The sequence below is a fragment of the Alexandromys fortis genome, unplaced genomic scaffold (genome assembly GCF_014885135.2).
Source record: "Alexandromys fortis isolate MF-2015 unplaced genomic scaffold, M_Fortis_MF-2015_v1.1 scaffold_76, whole genome shotgun sequence".
Classification (NCBI taxonomy): domain Eukaryota; kingdom Metazoa; phylum Chordata; class Mammalia; order Rodentia; family Cricetidae; genus Alexandromys; species Alexandromys fortis.
Window position 1 is genome coordinate 5311151 of NW_026067997.1, and position 22108 is coordinate 5333258.

At 33.9% G+C, this 22108-nt stretch overlaps 1 protein-coding gene across 15 annotated transcripts in view; it reads right to left on the reverse strand.

The window, feature by feature from the left end:
- The window catches only part of Adamts6 (ADAM metallopeptidase with thrombospondin type 1 motif 6), a 216220-nt gene that overhangs the window by 127527 nt on the left and 66585 nt on the right, over positions 1-22108 (reverse strand). For 6 of the 15 annotated variants that reach the window (XR_007595091.1, XM_050160420.1, XM_050160418.1 and 3 more), the window contains one exon: positions 14158-14304. Coding sequence is in view for 11 of the 15 variants with exons in the window: in XM_050160420.1 (XP_050016377.1) it covers positions 14158-14304 (147 nt within the window). In the remaining 4 variants the exon portion in view is untranslated. Of the gene's footprint in view, positions 1-4711; positions 4854-6008; positions 6134-10906; positions 11044-14157; positions 14305-22108 lie in introns of those variants that run through there. The other 9 variants (XM_050160419.1, XM_050160417.1, XM_050160426.1 and 6 more) reach the window with 7 other exon arrangements.

Sequence of the window (22108 nt, forward strand, 5' to 3'; positions counted from 1 at the left end):
AGAGAGAGAGAGAGAGAGAGAGAGAGAGAGAGAGAGAGAGAGAGAGAGAGAGGAGCTCCCAAGTGTGATATAGTGTCCTTATTAAACCTAAGTCCTGCTATATGGGAGAAATGCATAGCTGGCAGGAAAGTTGTTACATAAGTTTAGGTAAGGTTATCAAAGAAGGCATCATTTAACTAACAAGCAATCAACTAAGCAAAATAATAACGGAATTTAATAACCTGATGTGACTGAGAATTACTGGGAGAAGTTTTTGTATAGAGAATAAATAGACAGAAGACCTGTACTCCACTTGAGGTAGAGTAAAAGGTGAAGTTGAGTCAATATGTGGCTCGTAACTTCCCATGTTCGAAGGACAGAAGACTCATCTTTTCCTATTTGGGTAGCTGCTGTTCAGGAAGAGAATCACAAATGACAGATATTCCCAAAGGAAATGGAGATACACTTATTGAATGTCTACCATGTGCCCAGCACAGGAAACATTATGTAACCTTGTATATGCTCTGGCTACCTGAATTAAGCTGTTGTTTGCCGAAAAGTTTTCCATGAATGAATAAAATTTTCTGATGGTTAACTTGACATTATAGGTAATAGTGAATGGTGAACAGACTTGGCAAATTAAAATATTTTGTTAAGATATTATATTCCAAAAATATTAGGTTCTATTATGAAACCATGTGCTAGATAATGTGTTCTAATTTATGGTTGAGAATACCATGTCTACTGGTAGACCATCATTCAGTTCTACATTAAAATAAATAGAATTTATAACAAACTACTAAGGATTTATGCAATAGCTCCATTTTAAATGAATAATAACAATATTCACATATAATAAGAGTATGCAAAAATTACACAAATTTACAAAATTTATGTGTCTTAAATCTACCAACAGATGAATACTCTTCCCTTCACAGTTAATAGCTAATTACATACTAGGCATAATTAACCTATATTTAATTCTTAAGAGTTATCTGAAATCCATGGTTTGAATATTATCTAATGTGACAGAATGAAGAAATGAGGAGCAAAATCTGAAAGAGTGCTAATCTATGCTTTCTGGAATACAGCCAAAAAGATCCCACCCATATAACATATAAGCCTGTAAATGATTTCCCTTCTACGTTTAAACTTAATATTACTGTAATGTTTTCTGCCAGTTTAGTTTTTATGATTATTTTCTAATTAAAAATATTAAAAATTAAAGAAAAGGGAGAAGTAGAAGAAAAAAAGCATAATAGGTTCTTCAGAGCTTTATAGGAGTTTGTTGCTCTGAATAAGCCCAAAAATGTCTGGAGACAATGGTTCTGTTGTTTTGTTGGAATGTGCCCTTCCTAAGACATACCTAAAAATCATCTCTAGAACCAGAACTGGGAGATATTTGAAGACAATATAGTAAAGATTTAGCTTTACATGCTGCAGCTTATCTTAAAGAAGTATACATTCAAACCTCACACACAGGAGTTAGCTCTCTCCTTCCACCATGCAGGTTCCGAGATTAAACCCAGGTCTTCTGGTTTGGTGGTAAAAGGCATTTACTCACTGAATCATTCATTTCTCTGGCCCCTAACTTTTTTTTAATAACAGAAAATAAGACTGAGGATGTAGCTTAGTTGAGAGAGAACATGTTTGACCTACACAAGGGCCTGAATTTGATCCTAGCACCACATACACTGAGTATGACATTACATGACTAGAATCCCAGCAATGGAGATGAGCAGGTAGGCGACTCAGGAGGAGTTCAAGATCATCCCCAACTACATAGCAAGTTTAAGGTCAGTCTGAGCTACATGAAATGCTGGTGTTGATGGTGATGGTGGTGATGGTGGTGGTAGTGATGGTGGTGGCAAAAATTCCATCATTTCAAGATGCCACAATTTAGGATTTCAGACATCTGAGAATGTATGTCCCCAAACGGTAATTTTAGAAATTACTTCTCTCCCCAAAACAGGGCTAAGATGGAGAGTTTTGAGAAGTTTACTAATCAGAAATGAGATATTACCTGGTGAAAAGTAAACATGTGTTCTCTAAAACAAACACATCTTACAATCTTTATCTCATTAACTCAATTACTATACCTAGAAGCAACTGATGTGCAGACTCAAATCTTTACTCATTTTTAATATAGGAGTGTATAAATCACACACAGTAAACATAGTTTCCCCATCTATAAACTATTACAAAGTCATAATAAATTTTACCAATGCAGTGTGAAATATCTCAGAAAAAGTACTATATATCAGTTATATAACTGCATATCGCTTATAGGTTACTAGATTAGGCAAATATATTTATATATTATACTGTGCTATTCTGTATTCTCTGTATTTATAGCCATTATATTGTCTTTCCTATTCTGCTAGAATTTATGGATAATTTGAAAACAGAAATAGATAATATGCAATGACAACTGTGGAAAACTGTGCTCCAAATAAAATACCCAGCTGTGGTTAACATGCATATAACTGAAGGCATACACTAAAAATTCACTAGAAAAATATGGATCTGGGCATTGATAAGCTCACAATCACCATAAAGTTAAAGGGATGGAAAACGTCATCACTGTAGGAGTTATGGTTCATTCTATAATTGTTCAAAATCTTCCCAGAAATCATTAGAAACTACCTTCCAAAATAAGAATCATTTCAAGACTACTGTTCCCTAGTCTCACATGAGTGTGCTTTGTGCTCACCTTAGCATGTTACACTCAGGTCATCTTTCCCTTCATCTGCCTCCTGGAACACAATGTGCTAACCTGACTGGACTCAAGCTTCAATGGCTCAATTGACTTCCAAAGTAGTATTTAGAAAAGCTACAGATGTTAGGGAAACAAGATAAAAACCAGTGTAAATTGAGTATGATAATTGTGTGAACACAATTTTTTAGATACAAGTGCAAGAGGTGGGAGAGATTTTAAAAAATCTATTAGAGATCAAAAATTCTAATTAGCTGGCCAGTGGTGGCACACGCCTTTAATCTCAGCACTCGGGAGGCAGAGGCGGCTCTGTAGTTTGAGGCTGGCCTGTTCTACAGGGCGAATTTCAGGACAGGCTCCAATGTTACACAGAGAAACCCTGTCTCGAAAAACCAAAAAGAATCCTAATTAGAAATATATAGTAGGACATAAGAAGAACATAAGAATTCCATATAGTATATGTATCTATTGAAACCAGTATTTCACTGAAAAAAAAAAAGAACAAAAAGGGCTCCTGACAAAATATAAGAAATTATGGCTGTAAATGCTAATGCCTCACAAAATGTCTGATTTTATTTTATTTCTGCTACAAAAGTCAGCGCAAGCATTATACAAAAGGATTCGAAAAGCAGAAAATGCAGTTTTATAATGACTACTTGTCTTGTTTCTATCAACCTGGAAGGAATAAGATTTCTAGATTAAGTGAGAAGAACATCAAATAAAACTTTAAGTTTTGTATATCAAAGAAAAAGTTACAGTCATAAATCCCATGAATGTAATAATAATAAATAGTAATAATATAAATTTCTACCATAGAAGCTTATGGATAGAGTTCAAACACAATTACCAAAATAAAAATTAAAATGTAGACTGGCTCCCTGCGAAGAGGAAAATGAGATTCCCTGAAAGGGATGCTGTAAAGCAGCTCTGCTCTCATTTGATCACTGAGCACATGTTCTGACTGTGATTAATGCTTCAGTGCCTTTCCTTTAGAAAAAAGCAATTGAAGAAAAGAAACTAGATCCTTTCAGAACTAAGACTTTTCAAAGAAACAGGAAAAATTAAACTTTTACATGTGGCTCTACATACCCAGATAATCACACACAGTCTTGACAGTACTGCCAAGGTCTACCAAGAATAACAGTGTATTTGTCACCCAAGAGATGTGTTCTAATTGTCTCTCGTGGCTTCATGCCCAAGAGGAGTAAATGGTAAAGTACAATGAGTATGTGGTCTAATAATACTATGATAAAACTTAATTCCTTGTATTGTCATCATTTTCTGGGGATTTAGACTATCTGAACCACAATAAGAACCAAGCCTTTAGATTTGGGTTTTAAACCTAAATAATTTTTGGCACACAGATTGACAGTTTAGAATCTTGTTATTTTATTCAACATATTCCTATATTAGAGACCTAAATATTTGTGAAATTTAAAAAGAACTTTTTAATTATTTCTAATGCAGCATTGTGACTTCTTTTAGGCAAACATGAAGATAAAATCACAATGCTTACAATTTTTTTCCACAGCTATTTCCTTTTTTCTCGTTATTTGGGCTAATTCACCTTGTTCCTCCTGGGTTGTTGTGTTGGAAAGTGGGCAGTGGATAAAGCTACATGAAATGACTCAGTCCTAGCTAGAATGAATTAAGGTAAAGGCAAGGAGCCAGTGAAAAATGCCCTTTAGCACACTTATAAGAGTGCCAGGAAAGGGCAGTGGAGAAGTCTCTTAAAACTAAAGTATTTTAAAAGACAAAGCAAAATTGGCATCATGAGCTGAAGATTTAAAAAATAAATACGTGAGAAGCTACCAGAATTCTGTTGCTTCCTTAACAAAAAAGTGTGAAATATGTTGAAATAAATACTATATAAACAATATCAGAAAAATCAGCATCAAGACATTATGTAAATTAATAATGCTCCAAAGGCAAACTAAGTTCATCATGACTCCACTTGAACATGTGTCGTAAGAGAACACTTATAAATGACTGAACATAAGAATAAAGACCTCTTACCCCGTATTTGCATTGGCGGGATGTTGCTCCATACTGGAAACGACATTGCTCATCAGCATCGTACACCTGACCTGGGGCCACAGCTGGATAAAGAAAGTCACGCTTGGGAGGCTCATTATCAAGGCAAGTACCACGGCCTGAACTGTTCAACATAAAGGATCAAGGAAATTAGGTATTCTGTAGACTTTTTTAGTCACAATTATGAAATGTGTTGAGATCTTTGTTTTAATAATTAGATGCATGAAAACAACACATTGTAATAATAATCATAAGCAAAATAGAGTAGCTTTAAAGATCCTACTGAATGAGAGCTCCAAATCCTTTTTCTCCAGCACCAAAACACAATGGGAGCATCTCCAACAACATTCTGAAACTGTTCTGTTGGCCTTTAAAATACTGCTTTAAACTAGTTCTGAAGGAATCAAAACAGAATTTCTTATTATGCTAAGTATCTTGTTTGTTTTCATTGAAAATATAGCCACATCTGGTAGTAGAATTAAAAACACAAATTGTGGAAAATTAAATAAAAATAATTAGCTGTAATCTTAAAGACTTAATTTATAGCCTTAGATGGAACAAAAGATGCTCTGGTAAGACGGTGCAGCAGTTAGTGGGCTGAACGGCAGCTGGGGCTAAGGTCCAAAGGTCTCGCTCACACACACTAGAAATGTTTAGTCTGTCAAAGATTTCATATTTCATTTAAGGTCATCAGAACTAGGAAAAGGGAATGTTCTCCTTTCTACAAAATTTCTACTTTACAAAGTATGCCTTCACTAAAACATAATATTTTAATTCAGTGGAACAAATAACATAAAGGTTGCCAAACACTAGACAGCATACCTTAAAGAGCTTTAGACTCTGCTAAATATAATTGTTCATTTTATTTATTCAGTGTGCATAAAATAGGACAGATGCTTTTTTACTTTCATTTCACATGTGAGTTAGAATTTTTAAAGAATTCCTATGCCAACACTTAAAAATTTTTTCCAACATTCCTATCCATTGTGCCAGCACTTTTGCTTTTTTCCCCAAATCTTTTCCATCCACTTTGCCAAAGGAAAATAACTTCACAAGTTGAAGTTCCTCAACTGTTATTTAGGACAGCACAAATTTTCATTTACAAACAGGGAAGAAAGAATCATATAAAACAATGAGTTTTAAATTCACCTGCAAGTATTTTATTTCTTAAAATGTAAAAGTTAACTTGTTACATAAAATGTATATCTACACAGCAGAAAATTAGCATCTTTAAAACTGAACTGTACTATTCTTAAGGTGGCCCAGACCAAAAGGATACAAGACTTCCTTCTGTGCCTTATGCTCCTCTTTGCTAATTTTTAACAACAACGATGCAGCGATAATACTGCACCGACATAGATGGGTTTGGACATTTCAATCAGCACTGCTCAAGGCTTGCACTACCCAACACTTGCTTCCTTATTGTTGTAAGTTAGGTACTGTCATGTACCTCAGCAAGCACATTTATTGTTAGATAAATTTTAAAAACAGCATTTTTTATATCATAATGTGTAAACTTTAGTCAAGTAAGATCCTAATAGTAATTTCAAAAATATATTAAATTGATGACAAAGGGGTAATATTTTATAGTACAATAGAAAAATGACTATTTTGATATTGTAGAATATTTATGGATGACAATTAGAGAATTAACTTCTAAATTTTCATTCCAAATATAAGTTCCATCTTCATTTAAAATAAACCATACATATATTTATGGAAGGAATTGAGTATATAATAAAAATAAATAATAATGTAAATCAAAAGAAAAATAAAATTATATACTGAAGAATTTACATACAAGACTTTGTAGGTTATAAATATTTATTAGTAGCACATCAAAAAAGTGTAGGGCATAATTACCTAACTGGAAACAGTACAGAACCCATTACAAATATTACACACAGTGACTTTCAGAAATACAGAAACTCAAACTATCAATTTAATTAATTAATTAAAACATCAGAAGAACTATGTAACCCATAGAAGGGAATTTAAAGATAGATACACAAAAGAAGTAATTGTTCCTCAAAGTAAAACTGACTTAGTTTAGGAAGAAGAAAATGAATTATTTCATTTAATGTTCTTATTTTGAGATATAGTGACCTTCTAAATGATGACTCATGTTTTTTAAAAAAAAAAAAAATTTTTTTTTGATCAGACAAGCACTGAAAGGGCCTTCAGGGCCGGTAGTGTCAGGCATGGCTGGGACCTATGGCCAAAACTCTTGAGAGAGTTGGTCCCCAGAGTATCTTTTGTATTAGTAAATAGCTAATTAAATAGCTAGACAACACCAGTTCTCCTTATCCAGTACACTTTACAGAAGATTAAAATACCCTATGAAATAAGATACAACAGAAAGCACATGTGTATTTTAAAAGTGAGCCTGTAGTTAGGAACACCATATCAACAAAGGCCTTCAGAAATGTGGCGGTTGCAAATGTCCCTCAGCAAGGCTTATCAGTCAAGTGACCTCAGGTATAGGAAGTATCTGTGCGACTGATTAAACTGTTTCTCCATCCCACGTGTCCCCACTATGTGTACAGATAGCACTGTACACAATCACCCCTGGCAACACGTCAAAGCTTTGATGAATGTATTTGAGGAATGGGACCATTTTCATTGTTTAATTCTTAACTAACGTTAAGTTTTAACATTGTAAATGTTCAGTTCCATATGTTAGTAAAATTTATCTATCACTTTCCAGGTGTCTTTCCTGCTACTTTCAATTATTTAAAATTTATAGAGCATCATTATATTCTTATTCTTATTAGTTTTCTGTTTGTTGTTTGCTTTGAAACAGTTTTTCCGTGTAACTACCTTGGTTCTCCTGGAATTCACTCTGTAAACCAAGCTGACCTTGAACTCACAGAGATCCACCAGCCTCTGCTTCCCAAGTGCTGGGATTAAAGGCGTATGCCACCATCAACCAGCTGAGCACATTCTTAAGAAGAACAGTAATTTAAGACAGTTTCATATTTCTAAGCTATCAACTACCATTCTGAAATAGTACAGATATAGACCCTGCTGGACCATGCAAGATCTATGGCTTGAGAATTTAATCTGAACACGTTCTCTCTCTCTCTCTCTCTCTCTCTCTCTCTCTCTCTCTCTCTCTCTCTCTCTCTCTCTCTCTCTCTCTCTCTCCTCCGTTTTCTGTCCCTCATGTGTGTGTTTAACCAAAAAGTTTCTGAGAAGTCAATTCTAGTAAATTTTTTCCTATGAGTAACTGCTCTTCTGATTTTTAAATGTTCATGAGGTAATGTCTGATTTTTGATTTTACACTAGTAACTTCTCTCTCTAACCCCTCCCCCGTGGTATATGCATTTGTGAGAATGTGTGTAAGGATGCACTCACCCCTACAGTTGTGTGGAAGCCAGAAGTTAGTTTCAGAATGTCTTCCTTAATTACCTCCATCTCATTTTTGAGACAGTATCTTACTGAACCTGTTTTAGTTAGACTGGTTGACCAGTAAACCCCAGGATTCAGCTAGCCACACACTTCCACATACATACTCTGGGCATACAGATATATTTCCACTGTACCTGACCTTTGGCATGGATTCTGATAGCCAAAGTAAGTAGTCATGCTTATATATCAAACACTGGATCCAGTAAGACAATGGTTCTAAACTTTACTAATGATACAACCCTTTAATGCAGTTCCTCATGTCATGGAGAAACCCCAATCATAAAATTAGTTTCAATCCTACTTCATAACTATAATTTTGCTACTGTTATTGATTATGATCAAAATATCTGATATGTAGAATATCTGTAATTAACTCCTATGAAAGGGTTGTTCAACCCCGAAGGGATTGCCACCCCTAGGTTGAAAAACACTACACTAAGCCACCTACCAAAGCCTATATTAATAATTTTTAACATTATTTGTAAGTTATCATACAAATTAATGGTTTTCATTGTAGTTTCTTCTTACATCATCATAATTTGCTTTTACTCATATTTTATACTAAAATCCTTCACCCCCATTCTCTCTTGCTGATCTCCTATATTCCTCCCCAAAATAGAATTTGGAACAATAATTTCTTTATTTTTATTCTGTCTGTTTGTCTGTGACAAAGTCTCTTTATGTAGATCAAGGTAGCCTTGATTGTCCTTTCTTAATCATCTGAGTGTTGGGCTTATAGGAATGTGCTACCATCCCAGCTCTCTGTTCTCCTCTCAATAGTTTCACTTCTTCATACACATATGCTTATTTTAGAACTCCTGCTTAAAACAAGTTAAAATATTCCATTTAAGATTGGGCCACATAATTCTTATGTTCATATATCAATATATCTGGTATTTCTAATTTCTTTTTTATAAAAAATGTTACGTAGTCTTACCATAATGTTCTTATAACAAAACAAAAGCTATGGAAAGTTCTAGTTTAATATTTAATATAGAATTTAGTTAACTGAGAAGCAGTAACCCTTACTATGCCAAGCCTAGTGTAATCCATGATAGTATCAAAATAACAAAAAGAAGTGATAAGTCCATAGACATTTTCTGGAATTTTCTCATTAGCAGCATTTATTAAGATAAATCATTTATGCCTTGAGTGCCACATAAAAATTTTTTATAAAGAAAACTTAACCTTTACTTATTAATAAACTAAATATACAGAACTATTAGTCTTCATCTATAAGAGGCTATAACTTTTAATATATTTGTCCAATGTAAAACTAGATGCATAAAATTAAGTCTATAATTACTTTTTCAGCAGTTCATATTTCCCAACAAAAATACCAACCCTAGTTAATGTGTTATAAATATAGATAATTATTAAATTCACAATCTGCACTTTTATTTAACCTTCCAAGACAAGGCAAAATACATATCAGTTTAAAAATACATATCTGTGTTGATTATGAAAAATTCATAGTAAATCAAAATATATTTATATTTGCAAAACTCTTTGCATTGTAATGGGAAAGTCATTTTATGTACCCCACTTCTAATTTAGTGAATCTTTATTCACAGATTCCCAAAGTCAACCTTGAAAACAAAAACATAAGCCAAATTTCAGTCTCCTACTAAAATTTATAGATCTTTATAAAATATGTCCTCCTGGCTTTGTTTTCAGAACACATGAGGATGTATTACTAACTGAGATTTAAAATTTATTCTTACCAAAACAGATTATTAAGATGGAGCTTTAGTCTAGTCAGTGGCCCAATCTGAAAGGACATCTACCTAAGTTGTACACACCTTATAATGCCTTAACAAAGGAAGTGTAATGTAAGGCCAGCTTTTTTTTCACAAAGGTATGCTGATACGTATGAATTAAGTATGAACTAGGTTGATATCATTTACATCAAGTCAAATGTCTTCTATCTACTATCTTCTCATGAGTAGTTTTATTATTTTTTTATGAAACTAACCATGTTTGAAGCAAACATAACAATATAATGACATAATCAGGTAAGGACAAAGTGATCTAAAATCGAATCTCTTTTTCCTGTCACTCACTCTGATATGACTGTACGACTTGAGTCTTCAAATATACAAATCTTGTGCTGTTAATGGCTGACTCAATACCCACACCACACAAAACGACAACTTATCAAGGAAACTCATGTTTAGAGCAAGAGTTTCAAAGTGTGTCACATATACTGACTGACACACTGTTCTGCCAGGTTGTTTTGGATACTACAGTTTTGGGGAGGGTGAGGGGAGACTGCACCTAAGAAGATGTTTTCCATTTAATAGAGTGAAGTTAAGCTTCAAAAGCAATTTTAAGATAGCAAACATGAGTGCTTTGGCCATCTTGTCCATCACACATTACTTTTCTCAACCCTCTTCCTAGTTCCCCTCCAGTCGTAACAATGCCATTCAATGCATTTATTCAGCTTCCACCCATGTGTGAAATGAATTCTGCATATAACTTGAAATGGCACACAGTTGTGCTATAGCTCCTGGAGAGCTCGAGCATTTTGACAAACTTTAAATAGGGTAAAAGATGACTCACAAGGCCCCGTATCTTTTAGAAATAATATGAAATTGCTCTGAACTACTTCTAAGTGATCAGGAATGAATGGAAAAGCTATCTGCTTTTCACTGCCTGGTAAACTAGCCCATAGTCAATGAGTTAAGCCTTCATACCAGGCTCATCTTTTATATTTTCTAAATAAGTAAATAAGTGAGTCCCGCAGGCAGATAGGAAAGACACTACCTGCAAAGCCGTCTTCGGAAAACATCAGAAGCTGGCATAACACGTCCATTTTAACGGAAATGGGTTCTTTATTATTTAATCAGGACGGCTTCTGGGCGATTCATGTACCACTTATTGAATCACCGAGTTTAAGAAATCTGAAAAAAAATATTGGGAGTTGGTAAACACCATCTCCTGATTGATCAATAGCACCTAGTGTTGCAGAATGACAGGAGAGACTGTATTCTAGTGGCTTTTATGGCCATGTCTTTGGTTTTCTTTTTCCAGTTAAACAGTGAATAATGGATCTCTATAAATCAGAAAGCTCATTGATAAGTCACAGATCATCCTTGTTCTATACAGTCTCTAAGTAGAGGACGGTATGCATTTGCTGATTGAGTGGCTGTTCTTTAGAAATTACTTCTTGCAAGGTTTCTTTTTCTTGAAAAGAAAAGCTAAAATGAAGTGCTATGACCCTTTTTGAGCCAACTACAAATTACAGATGTAAACTCAAACCTTGATCAAAATTCCTCTGGATTTAATTGTAAATATAAATACAAATATAGACATATCACTCATAGCTGTTAAAGCAATTAAGCCAATTGCATAGAAAATGGGACAAATAAATCTTTTATATTAGTATTTTATCTTTGTGATCCAGTGAACTGATCTTTTTAATGAAGCTAATGTTTAAAATCTTTTGTGGCTTGAACAAATTATAATAAGATTTATTTAGTTAGTTTAGTTAGTTAGAGGAGATCTAAGTTTTCTCCAAAACCTTTTTTTTTTTAATTAAACACTTAACATTTATCCATTTACTAGTGGTTTTAACTACAGGCATTTCCATGAGGATACACAAAAGAATACTTTTTATAAAATACAGGATAAATAAGCCCATTAGAATCCTATCAACACTTATTTTGCTTATATGTAAAATATAGAGTAAAGCAATGAAGAGTAAGTAATGTCTTCAGATTAAATACTTTCATGAATTCAATGGACTGCTATAATGCAAGGAACACTAGCTCGAGACCCCTCACCAAACCAGTGGTCAGTTCATTGTATTTTAGCAGCAATCTATTTAGTCCCTTTACAGTGTTTTAACAGCCATAATACAGCTCCAACTACACAAGATCTATCCATCTATGCTTCTGTATGTTTTTAGTACATAAAAGAACACACACAATTTATTCTATGTCTAAAGCACAGGAAAATTAGGCTGTGGTCCTTGTGTTTAGTATACAGGGCTGGTACTTGCTGATGAGCTGTATAACCAATGGACAGAAATAGAATATAGAGGAGAAAAACTGTACTTTTAAAACCCAAGAGAAGGACTGCCATTGAAATTACACAAAAATACTGAGCATGTTACACAATTTGTAATTATGATGATAGAGAGTAAGATTTCATTCTGAAAACAAAAGTCAAGACAAGAGAAATTTCAGATCTGGTCAAGTTCCCGCAAAGAGGAGAATGTCAATACTGTTTACAATTTATGTAAATGAGTTCAACAGAAACCACCTTTAAATGGTATTTTCAGTGCTCACTATTAAAAATTACCAAATATATCAAACAAATTATTGTCTTTTTAAAGTACTTCACCCAATCTGACAGTAGACAAGTATAATATTATAATGGCTTCTCACTTAAAATTAAACATTTTTAGTTAAAAAATAAATTTAAAAAATTTAGTTCACAGGGCTGGAGAGATGGCTCTGCGGTTAAGAGCATTGCGTGCTCTTCCAAAGGACCCGAGTTCGATTCCCAGCAACCACATGGTGGCTCACAACCATCTGTAATGAGGTCTGGTGTCCTCTTCTAGCAGGCATATATGCAAACAGAATATTGTATCCATAATAAATATTTTAAAAAAATTTAGTTCACAATATGGTTATTCAGAACAACTTTTGAAATGAGTTCCCAATGAATGATTGTACCAATAAATTTTTTTTTTTTTTTTTTTTTGGTTTTTCGAGACAGGGTTTCTCTGTGGCTTTGGAGCCTGTCCTGGCACTAGCTCTGTAGACCAGGCTGGCCTCGAACTCACAGAGATCCGCCTGCCTCTGCCTCCCGAATGCTGGGATTAAAGGCGTGCGCCACCATCGCCCGGCATACCAATAAATTTTTTAAATTTTATTTTCAACATTCATCTTATGATTATTACATCAAAATTTGTGCCGGGTAATTTTTACTTTCTTTTCTACATAATTATAAGTTTTTAAACTCTATGACCTGGCTACTAATAGTAAAGGAAAATTTTAAGGCATAATTTTATCCTATATAAACTATCTGAATTTAAAACTTTTATAATACAATTATGATAATATGAAGTATAATATAAGCTGCTTTCTAAAAACAATGTCCATTTTGCATTTAATCTCATCCCCCAAGTGAAAATGTAGCAAGCACCAAACAGCTAAAGTAATAGTACAGCAATAAAGTATTACAACCTTAACGTTACTTAAAATATGAATGTTTATGCTTTTAATGAATATCAATTAATTTGTATATTATAGCATTGAACATTATGATATACAAAATACATAATGATATAAGCATTATGACTTAAACTCATTTAAAAACTCATAACCTTTTAAGATTAAAAAGATAAACTAATATGCCTGGGCCACACGGGAAACAACTCTCAAGACTCCTGAGTCCTAAAGTCCAATATGAGTGCCTATATGAGGGACATGAGAAAAAAAATCTCTTTTTCTAAACACAGTTATACTTTTGCTCACTCATATTTATAAATGTGCAGAATCAGAGTCTTAGGATTTACATCAGTAACCATGATGAAGCTTCCCCAAGTGCTGAAAAGATGGATACTAAATCCTTCCTCAAAATGTTCTCTCCTGATGTTTAGTCTGGTTGTTGCTTTTATTTGTTGCTATTAGATGCTTTGACACTCCTAAAGAATTGCGTTCTTTCACCCAAATCAAGAAATACTGAATTACTGAATTAAAGTTTGGTTTATTCTCTACTAAATTATACGAATGTAAATTCTTTCTGAAATGCTTCCCATTTACTGAAAAATTCTAATCACTCATTACATCAATCACACTTATATTTTCATTCCACTTCTAGTTTATTCACTGTTTGTGTAAGACCTGGAAAATGTGCCACATGATTTATTAAAGCATGTGGGAGAGGCCTGAATGTAAGTGGGCCCAATAAAATTACTCATACAAAATTTGAAGCACTGCGCATTAGGCTTCCAGCAATGAGTTACTTCTAGAGCAATTTATCATTACTCTCCAGAGATTACTTACTCTAGAAAGCTGGTGATATAGTCGCGGCTGCAGGCAGACCAAGAAAAGGGGTTGGTGTTTGCAGTAATATGAGCTGCCATAAGTTTTGCTGCTTCATGACCTTTCGTCCCACAAGAATTTCCAATTCCATCATGGTTCATACCAAAACTGTTTTAATGAGGAAGAAACAGAGGAGACATAAACGAATGAAATAAGAAAAAATAAAACAACTAGCTTGCCTCAATCCTTTACTTCCTTATTGATTCATTTATTAGTTACATCAGGCTTTGATCAAGACAGACCTTACTCTAAAGTAAGGTAGGATTAATGTTCGAGAGACAAAGGATAATTCAATAATACAATATATGTCTAAATCTCTTTGCATTTATCATATTTTCACATGTGGTCAATATCGCATGACGAAATCACTCCTTGAGCAGAAAAGTGAATGTTAATCCACACTTCACAGATGAGAAAACTAAAATTTATCAAGATAAATGACCACTAAAAATCATATTATTTTTTTATAAAAGTATACATTTACATGTGTTAGTGATGTTCATTCTACTGTCTTCAATACAAAAGGGAATTACAGAAAATGACAATGTTTCATTGAGGTATAGGTGACAACCAGTCACAGAAGCCCCTTTTCTTTTGAGCATTGATAAAGGAGAATGCAATACATAACTTACATCCCTGTGTATTTTAAACACCTTCTGAGAACCCTAACATATTTAAGGTTTATAGCTTTTCAGTGCACGGCCTCCATTTTCCAAAGCTTTCCTCTTGTTGCCATTTCTTTTTCTGTCCTAAAGTCTTAGTGAACTCAAAATAAAGTTTAATAAAAAAAAACCTGATGATATGATCACTACATAAGAATACTTTTTAAAGATAAGAGCCAGATGATTAGGTTTAATATTGATTCAAAAATATTTATATTTCCAATATTACCTTCTAATAAATATACCATGGTAGAAAATTACCTTAAGCACAAAACAGGTAGGAAGAGTTGCTTAAGGGACAGCTAGCTAGTCTGAACAAATAAATACAGGTGATTAACAAATGTAAATATCAACATGTGTATTCTTGAAAGTGGAGACACATGATTTTCACCTTAGACATGAGATAAGATGATATGTTTAGAAAGAAGATGGAATGACTGTCAAAAGTACATCATGAATGAGATAAAAGAAAGTATGTTCTGTGCATGCATATGGAATTAGAAGGGAGGGGTCAGCAATTAATGTGCAGGAAGTAACATAAACAAAAAGAAAAATATAGGACAGTATCCAGAGTCCTAAAATGAAGCAAATAACCTTCCTCAAACACTAACATTTAGCATTCTAATATGACAACACATTGGAGACAACCTCCTTGAATGATCTAGGAATATGAAGGCAGAGTTCAAGCTGAATTAGACACAACTGGATCAACACAATCTACTAGAAATAGTTTACATGTGAAATTCAAGAAAATGCAATATTCCTTCTGTGTAAAGCTGATAAAGCTATATTAACCCTACTATGCCTCTTTTCACATGTGAGGGAGTTAAAAAGTGACTTTCTCTTAGCTGAAATCTTATACCTACCCATGTCATCTGGGTAGGCACAGGTAGCTTTAAGGAAACCAATACTGAGAGTCTCAATTGCCCTATGTACTCTTTTCTATAAATAAAATGCAAGTTTCTAATTTTAATGTCATATTTCCCTCATCTTACAAAAGAAAGACATATCTTTTTTACAGTCATAATACAATACTACTTTGCATTGGAGTACGTGAGCATGAGTGTCAAGAAAACAGACAAAGGGGACATTTGGTGTCGAAATTAGAAGAGAATTTGCTTAATGTAACCCTTGACACCCAGGTCAGTACTTAAACCATTCCACTTGTCTGAAAATGTGTTACTATCTGCATAGGTAATCTAGCCTCCATTAAAACCAGTAGGGACCACCACAAGAAAACCAGAGACATAAAAACTCTAGGTCCTTGGCCTGTTACCTGCAAACAGATTAGGCACAAACTAGAATGTTTACATCCTAGGAGCTGCATCAGAGTAAGCCAAGCCAGAACATCTGTTGTTTAGGAGAGCCACATAAGTAACAACACAAGGGATGGGGGACATTTAGAAAGCCCTCTGCTTTTACTTGCTCTTCATTAACCTGGAAATCACTAACTTTGGACGTCACACAGCAGAGCAATATACTATTATTAGTTTCTGCCTAGTTTTGAAAATGCATCTGAATATGGATTATAACTGTTTCCTGAGTCACTTTGCAGAAACATGACATCTATTTTTGCTTAACAAATGTTGCTTTTTGTTTTATTTTGTTTCTTGAGACAGGCTTTCTCTCTAGTTGACCTCACACAAACCCTCCCACTTCTATCTTCCAAAAGATGGGATTACAAGTGTAGCTGTTCATATTTTAACACATGTACACTACCTACTGACAACTCTGTCTCCTACCTTCCTTCCACTCTCTATCCTCCCCACAGAAATCTCTATCAAGTTCACATCTGTTCATACATCTTTGCCTAGTAATTGAAACTTAAGCTCTCTGATGGATAACTGAAATAGGATTGTAGACTTGTCACCTCGGTGTCACACCATGGCTTGCTCATTTTGTCGCCTCCAGCTTTGTGGCACACTATTCATCTCTTCATATGAACATGGCAAATATTTAATAAAAGATTTGTCACACACAAAAACGAATGAAAAGAAAAAAAGAAAGAAAGAAAAGATTTGTCCAAGTCAATAACAGAAGGCTAATTGCTTTGCCTATCCACTCACTGGAATGATTATCTTCTATGATACCTTTGAACTTTTTAGGAACTCAGGTACTTAAAGTCCCTCATGCTTAGGGTTAGGACATTCATGTAAGATGATAATGCCAGATATTATAAATCAGTAGTTTCTAAATCATGTTAATAACTCCTTAGCCCAACAAGTACAAGGTCATGATGTTTGCACACAGAAGAGCATATTTGGAAACTGTCCATGCAATTACAAAACTTTTAATTTACTGAAGAAATTAATAAAAGCTGTCTGGTTATGCTTGGTCAGTCCTGGCTATTTTGGCTTAAGTTGGTTGGCTCAAAATGAGGTCTTAATCAAAAAACCTTGTCTGTCTTGTTCATATGACTTAGTCTCATTTCTTTCATTTCTATGACAGAAGAAGTCAACATCATTATCACCATTATATTCCATGTTCTAGGACAAAAACTTACAGCTATCCACAGAACTCTCAAATGAGCAATTTTTAAATGAATATTTACTTAAGTTCTATTATAGTTTTATTCATGGTTAGTGAATGTGTGCATGATGTGTGTGTATAAATAGGCCATTGTACATGCATGTTCAAAAGGTGAGAAGACAACATTGTGAAGCTGGTTTTCTCCTTGAACCTTTACCAGGGTTCCAGCCTTGCACAAGCTCCTTTACTGACAAACCATTCAGTAGCCTTTACCTAAATAAATATAATAAACTTAGCTAGCAAAAATCTTGTAATATAAACTGAATATAATGTGCTTAATTAGTTATCAAAGTTTGCTTTAATCACACCCCTACTGATGATTCAGGAGAAAATGTTGAAAACCACACAAACTCAGGTTCTCTTTTGCACAGCAACCACCCCAATCCATAAGCAACATTATTATGTGCAATTATATTTATTCATTACATGGTTTTTTGTATTGGGAGATACACATGGAGGTCAGAAGACAATGTGCGGGAATTTGTTCTCTCCTGGTTCTCTGTCGGTCCCCAGAATCAAACCTATCAGGCTTGGCAGCAAAGTCCTGTAACCACTGAACTGTCTCATAGCCCCCCCCCCCCCGGAGGCAAAATTTTAAGAACTACAACTGGCCCTTGAGAGATGAGGAAAAGAAATTATTCAGTCTCACTCTATCATGTGCCCCAATTAAAAGATATTATCACTTCTTTGTGACACAGCTCTTTCAAAATGACTTGGCTCTAGTCATTCCCACTTACTAAACCTCAGCCAAAGTGCTATATCTTATGTTACAGGAGAAGTCTTCACTAGTGCATGGGGGGTCATTCAGGAGTTGTGCAAATTAAGAGTTACTACATACACCATCAAGATTTTATTTGTTTGTTTGTTTGTTTGTTTGAGACAGGGTTTCTCTGTGTTGCCCTTCTGTCCTGGAATTCTCACTGTAGATCTGGTTGGCCTCACACTCACAGAGATCTGCCTGCCTCTGCCTCCTGAATGCTGGGATTAAAGGCGCGTGTCACCACTGTCCAGCACACCATCTAGATTTTTAAGAAGTAAAAAGACCTTGAATTTATCTATTATAAGACTACAGTATTTAAAGCAATATGACATGGGCAAAAGGAAACTTTAAAAATGATAGTACAAGTCCCAAAACAGAGCTGGAAAGATGGTTTAGTGAGTAAAAGTAATTGCTAGACAAGCATGGCAACCTGAGTTCAAACACTTGGAACTAACTCTGTAAAAAGTCATGTATGGCTATACACCTATAACCTTGGAATCTGAATAGCAGATGCATGCACTAGCATGCACTGTACATATACACATGTATACACGTGCATACACATAAACACAATACACACAGAGAAAGAGAAAAGGATTATACTAAAACACAGAGCAAAACATTTTTAATGGGAGCATCTAATAGGAACTTAAATAGAGAACAATTGTTCTACAACTAAGAAATTGATTTTCCTCTTAGATAAATACACAAGATGGCAAAATTGACTTTGTAGACTAATTTATATTTAAATATTTGTAGCCAATTTTTGGGTCACCTCATGACCATGAAACGAAAGAACCTATAAGCAATTGTAAGACCTGTTATTGTTTTCAGGAATGGCCCTCATAACCTTATTAACTTTATTTCACAAACTAAATTAATAGTATATGATAGTATTTTCAGAACTAGCAATTAAGTGTTTTAAATTCTCAATAGAAATTTAAATTTATTGAAGAAGTTCCAAATGAAATTAGTGTTATAAAAACGTTCTATAGGTTCTAATTCTATTTTATATTTAAATTTTCAAATTGTATATTCTTATTTTTATTTATAAACACATGCCATGAGTCATACACCTAGCTAAACAATTTTGTTCTCCATTTTGACTTCTGAATGAGAGTGGCTTAAAGGAATATGTTCTTGAAATGACTGACAAAGAGTCAGTCAGAAGGAAGGAAGAAAGAAATTAATAAAAAAATTGTGTTACTCAAAGGTAGGGTCTTTATCATTACAGTATCCACAAAACATCATATCTAACTCAATAAAACTCTAAAATCATGTGCTCAATAAATTTCAAATCAATAAACTTTACATGAGTGACAGATTAACTATTGATTAAATGTCAGTCATAAGAGAAGGAATCGGAGACTGTGCATGTCTCCCTTAAAAGTTAACAGTGTTCCCTGGGCCTTGGGTGGGAGTATTTTGTAGATGTGCCCACAGGGACTGGGCTCCACAACTTTGCATTTTGATTGACTGTGGATTTCTGTAGTGATCTCTGTTGCAAAGAGAAGTTTTCTTAATGAGCCAAAATGCACAGAGAAAAGCTCAGGAGGCCTCAACTTTACACAAAGAACCACAGGCAACTGAGTAGAGGTATGAGTAGGAGACATGACCTCCCCAGAGAAGAGGATACCAATTGGTTGTCCAGTGCCAAATGGTCAGCCCTGAAAACAGACATACAAGTTACAATATATGGACTGAACAGGCTATATTTAGAAACATATATGAATACATGAACACATATATTCATGTACTAACAGTTAATTAAATGTCTATAGAATGTTGAAGACATCCTTCTAATTTCAGCCACTAAAGAAAAAAGTAAGTAAATGATATTATTTAGTTCTTCAAAAAAATCTAACAAGATCAACGCATCGTTTTCTAAAGTTATTTAATACATAAAATTGTTTTTCAATATGTAAATATTTTTAAGAAGCATAAGGACTTACACCTATAATCTCAGAATTTGTGATGCTAAGCAAGAGAATTATGGGGAGTTTGAGGCTCTCCTGGACTATATAGCGCATTCCAGGCCAACCTTAGCTATACAGTGTTAAGACAAGAAGAAAGGAAGGATAGGACAAAGGGAGGGAGGAAAGGAAGAAGGGAGGGAAAAAAAGAGGCAACCTTTTAAATGATATATTCTAAATTGTTGCAAATATAAAATACCAAAGTTAAGCATTCCCATTGTAAAAGAGAAAATTAAAGAGAATAATATAGAATTATTTTCAATAATTTTAAATTATTCAATTATTTATATCTTTATTCATGACTGATTTTTGCCATGAAACACTTATTATAATAAAGCATAATTAGAATTTATGGGGAGGTACTCAGTCTTCTATACCCTGCAAATGTTTTTAGTTATAGTAGCTGCTCGATGAGATAGTTATTACAATCTGCTCATGTGTTCTTTTTAAACAGGCTTTGGGATTTCTATCTATGTTATATATACAATTTACTAAAACAAATATCAAGATAGTGAACCTATATAGGAAGATATTCAGTAAGGGTAGTACCTAACAGAATTTAGTGCCTAAAATATTTCCAAATATGCACAAACAATGTTTAGTATAAGTATTCTAAGCTGAGGCTTAGATCTCCACAAGTTGATGGAAACACTGTAATCTATTTACATTTATTCTTCCACAATTAGCAAGTTTATTAAGATAAGTCAAGTAAGCTGGAGTGGTGCGCGTGTGTTTAATCTAACAACTGCAAAGACAGGGAACGTAGGTACAATAATGCAACTGTTTCCATTATAATCTATCTCCCTTAGTCCATGAGAAGTTACTCATTTGGCTCATGCCAGTTGAAATTGTCAGTCTATTAGCATAATGTTATCTATATGAAAATTAATTTATTTCTTTTACCGGGACAATGAAGGAGATAATTTAATAAACTTTCTAAAGTAGAAAATGAGATTCAACTTTACAAGGCTTATTTCTGGAGTACACACACATACATACATAAACACATACAATTATTCTGAAATCTCAGATCCTGAATAAAATAATCATCAGATTGATCTTGATTATCTTTTGTCATTAGTACCTAAAATAGCAAACCCTTAATTATGAAACAATTCACTATATCTTTTCTAAGGAATACCCTCATACCAGCATTTTGTTTTAGCCATTATGGCGGGTTATTTACAAATAAGCATAATTATGGAAATGTAGATGCATATTTTATGCATAATCTGAGTACATATTATGTGGACATATGTGTGTAGAGAAATATATAAGCATATAATTTCAGTATTTTACTGGTCATAACCAAAACTGAGTTGCTCCAAGTTTGGCAAGAGATCCTTTCTCAAAATATGAGGAGGCCAATAATAGAGAAAGACACTCAAAACTGACTTCAGACCTTCCTGTTTTCTGCACAGGAAATTCACACACACAGAGATACAGACCCAAGTATAAATCACACACACAACTTTAAAAATCAAGTTAAAAATCCATTCTATTGGATTAATGAGTTGTTACACCTAAAATCATCATAGGGTTTGTTCTTTCTGTGTGAAAAGTCAGCAACACACAGCATTAGAGAGAATAGTTTAAAAAATTGTCATTTTCTTGCTTTATCTTTTAGCTTTACTAAAGACAAATATAAGACATTTTAGTTCAAAAATACTTTGATATGCATCTCTAAAAATACAAAATACATTTTTACCACTTTTAATATTAATTTTGTACAAGTAGAAACATTGGGAATTATTTGTAATACAAGGGATGTCTGATTGAAATCTTGCCACGATGTTGACATCATAATTTTTCTCAACTTCTAAAAGTATGAAAACCACACAATTAATTAAACAGTCTTTCAAAAAATATATCTTCCTTTGAGGTTATCAAGTGCCTTTGGTTTGTAACTTACATTGAAGCTAGACATAGCATAGCATAAAGTCCATCATTACATTTGACAAGAAAACTAATTTCTAGTTTTCCACAAA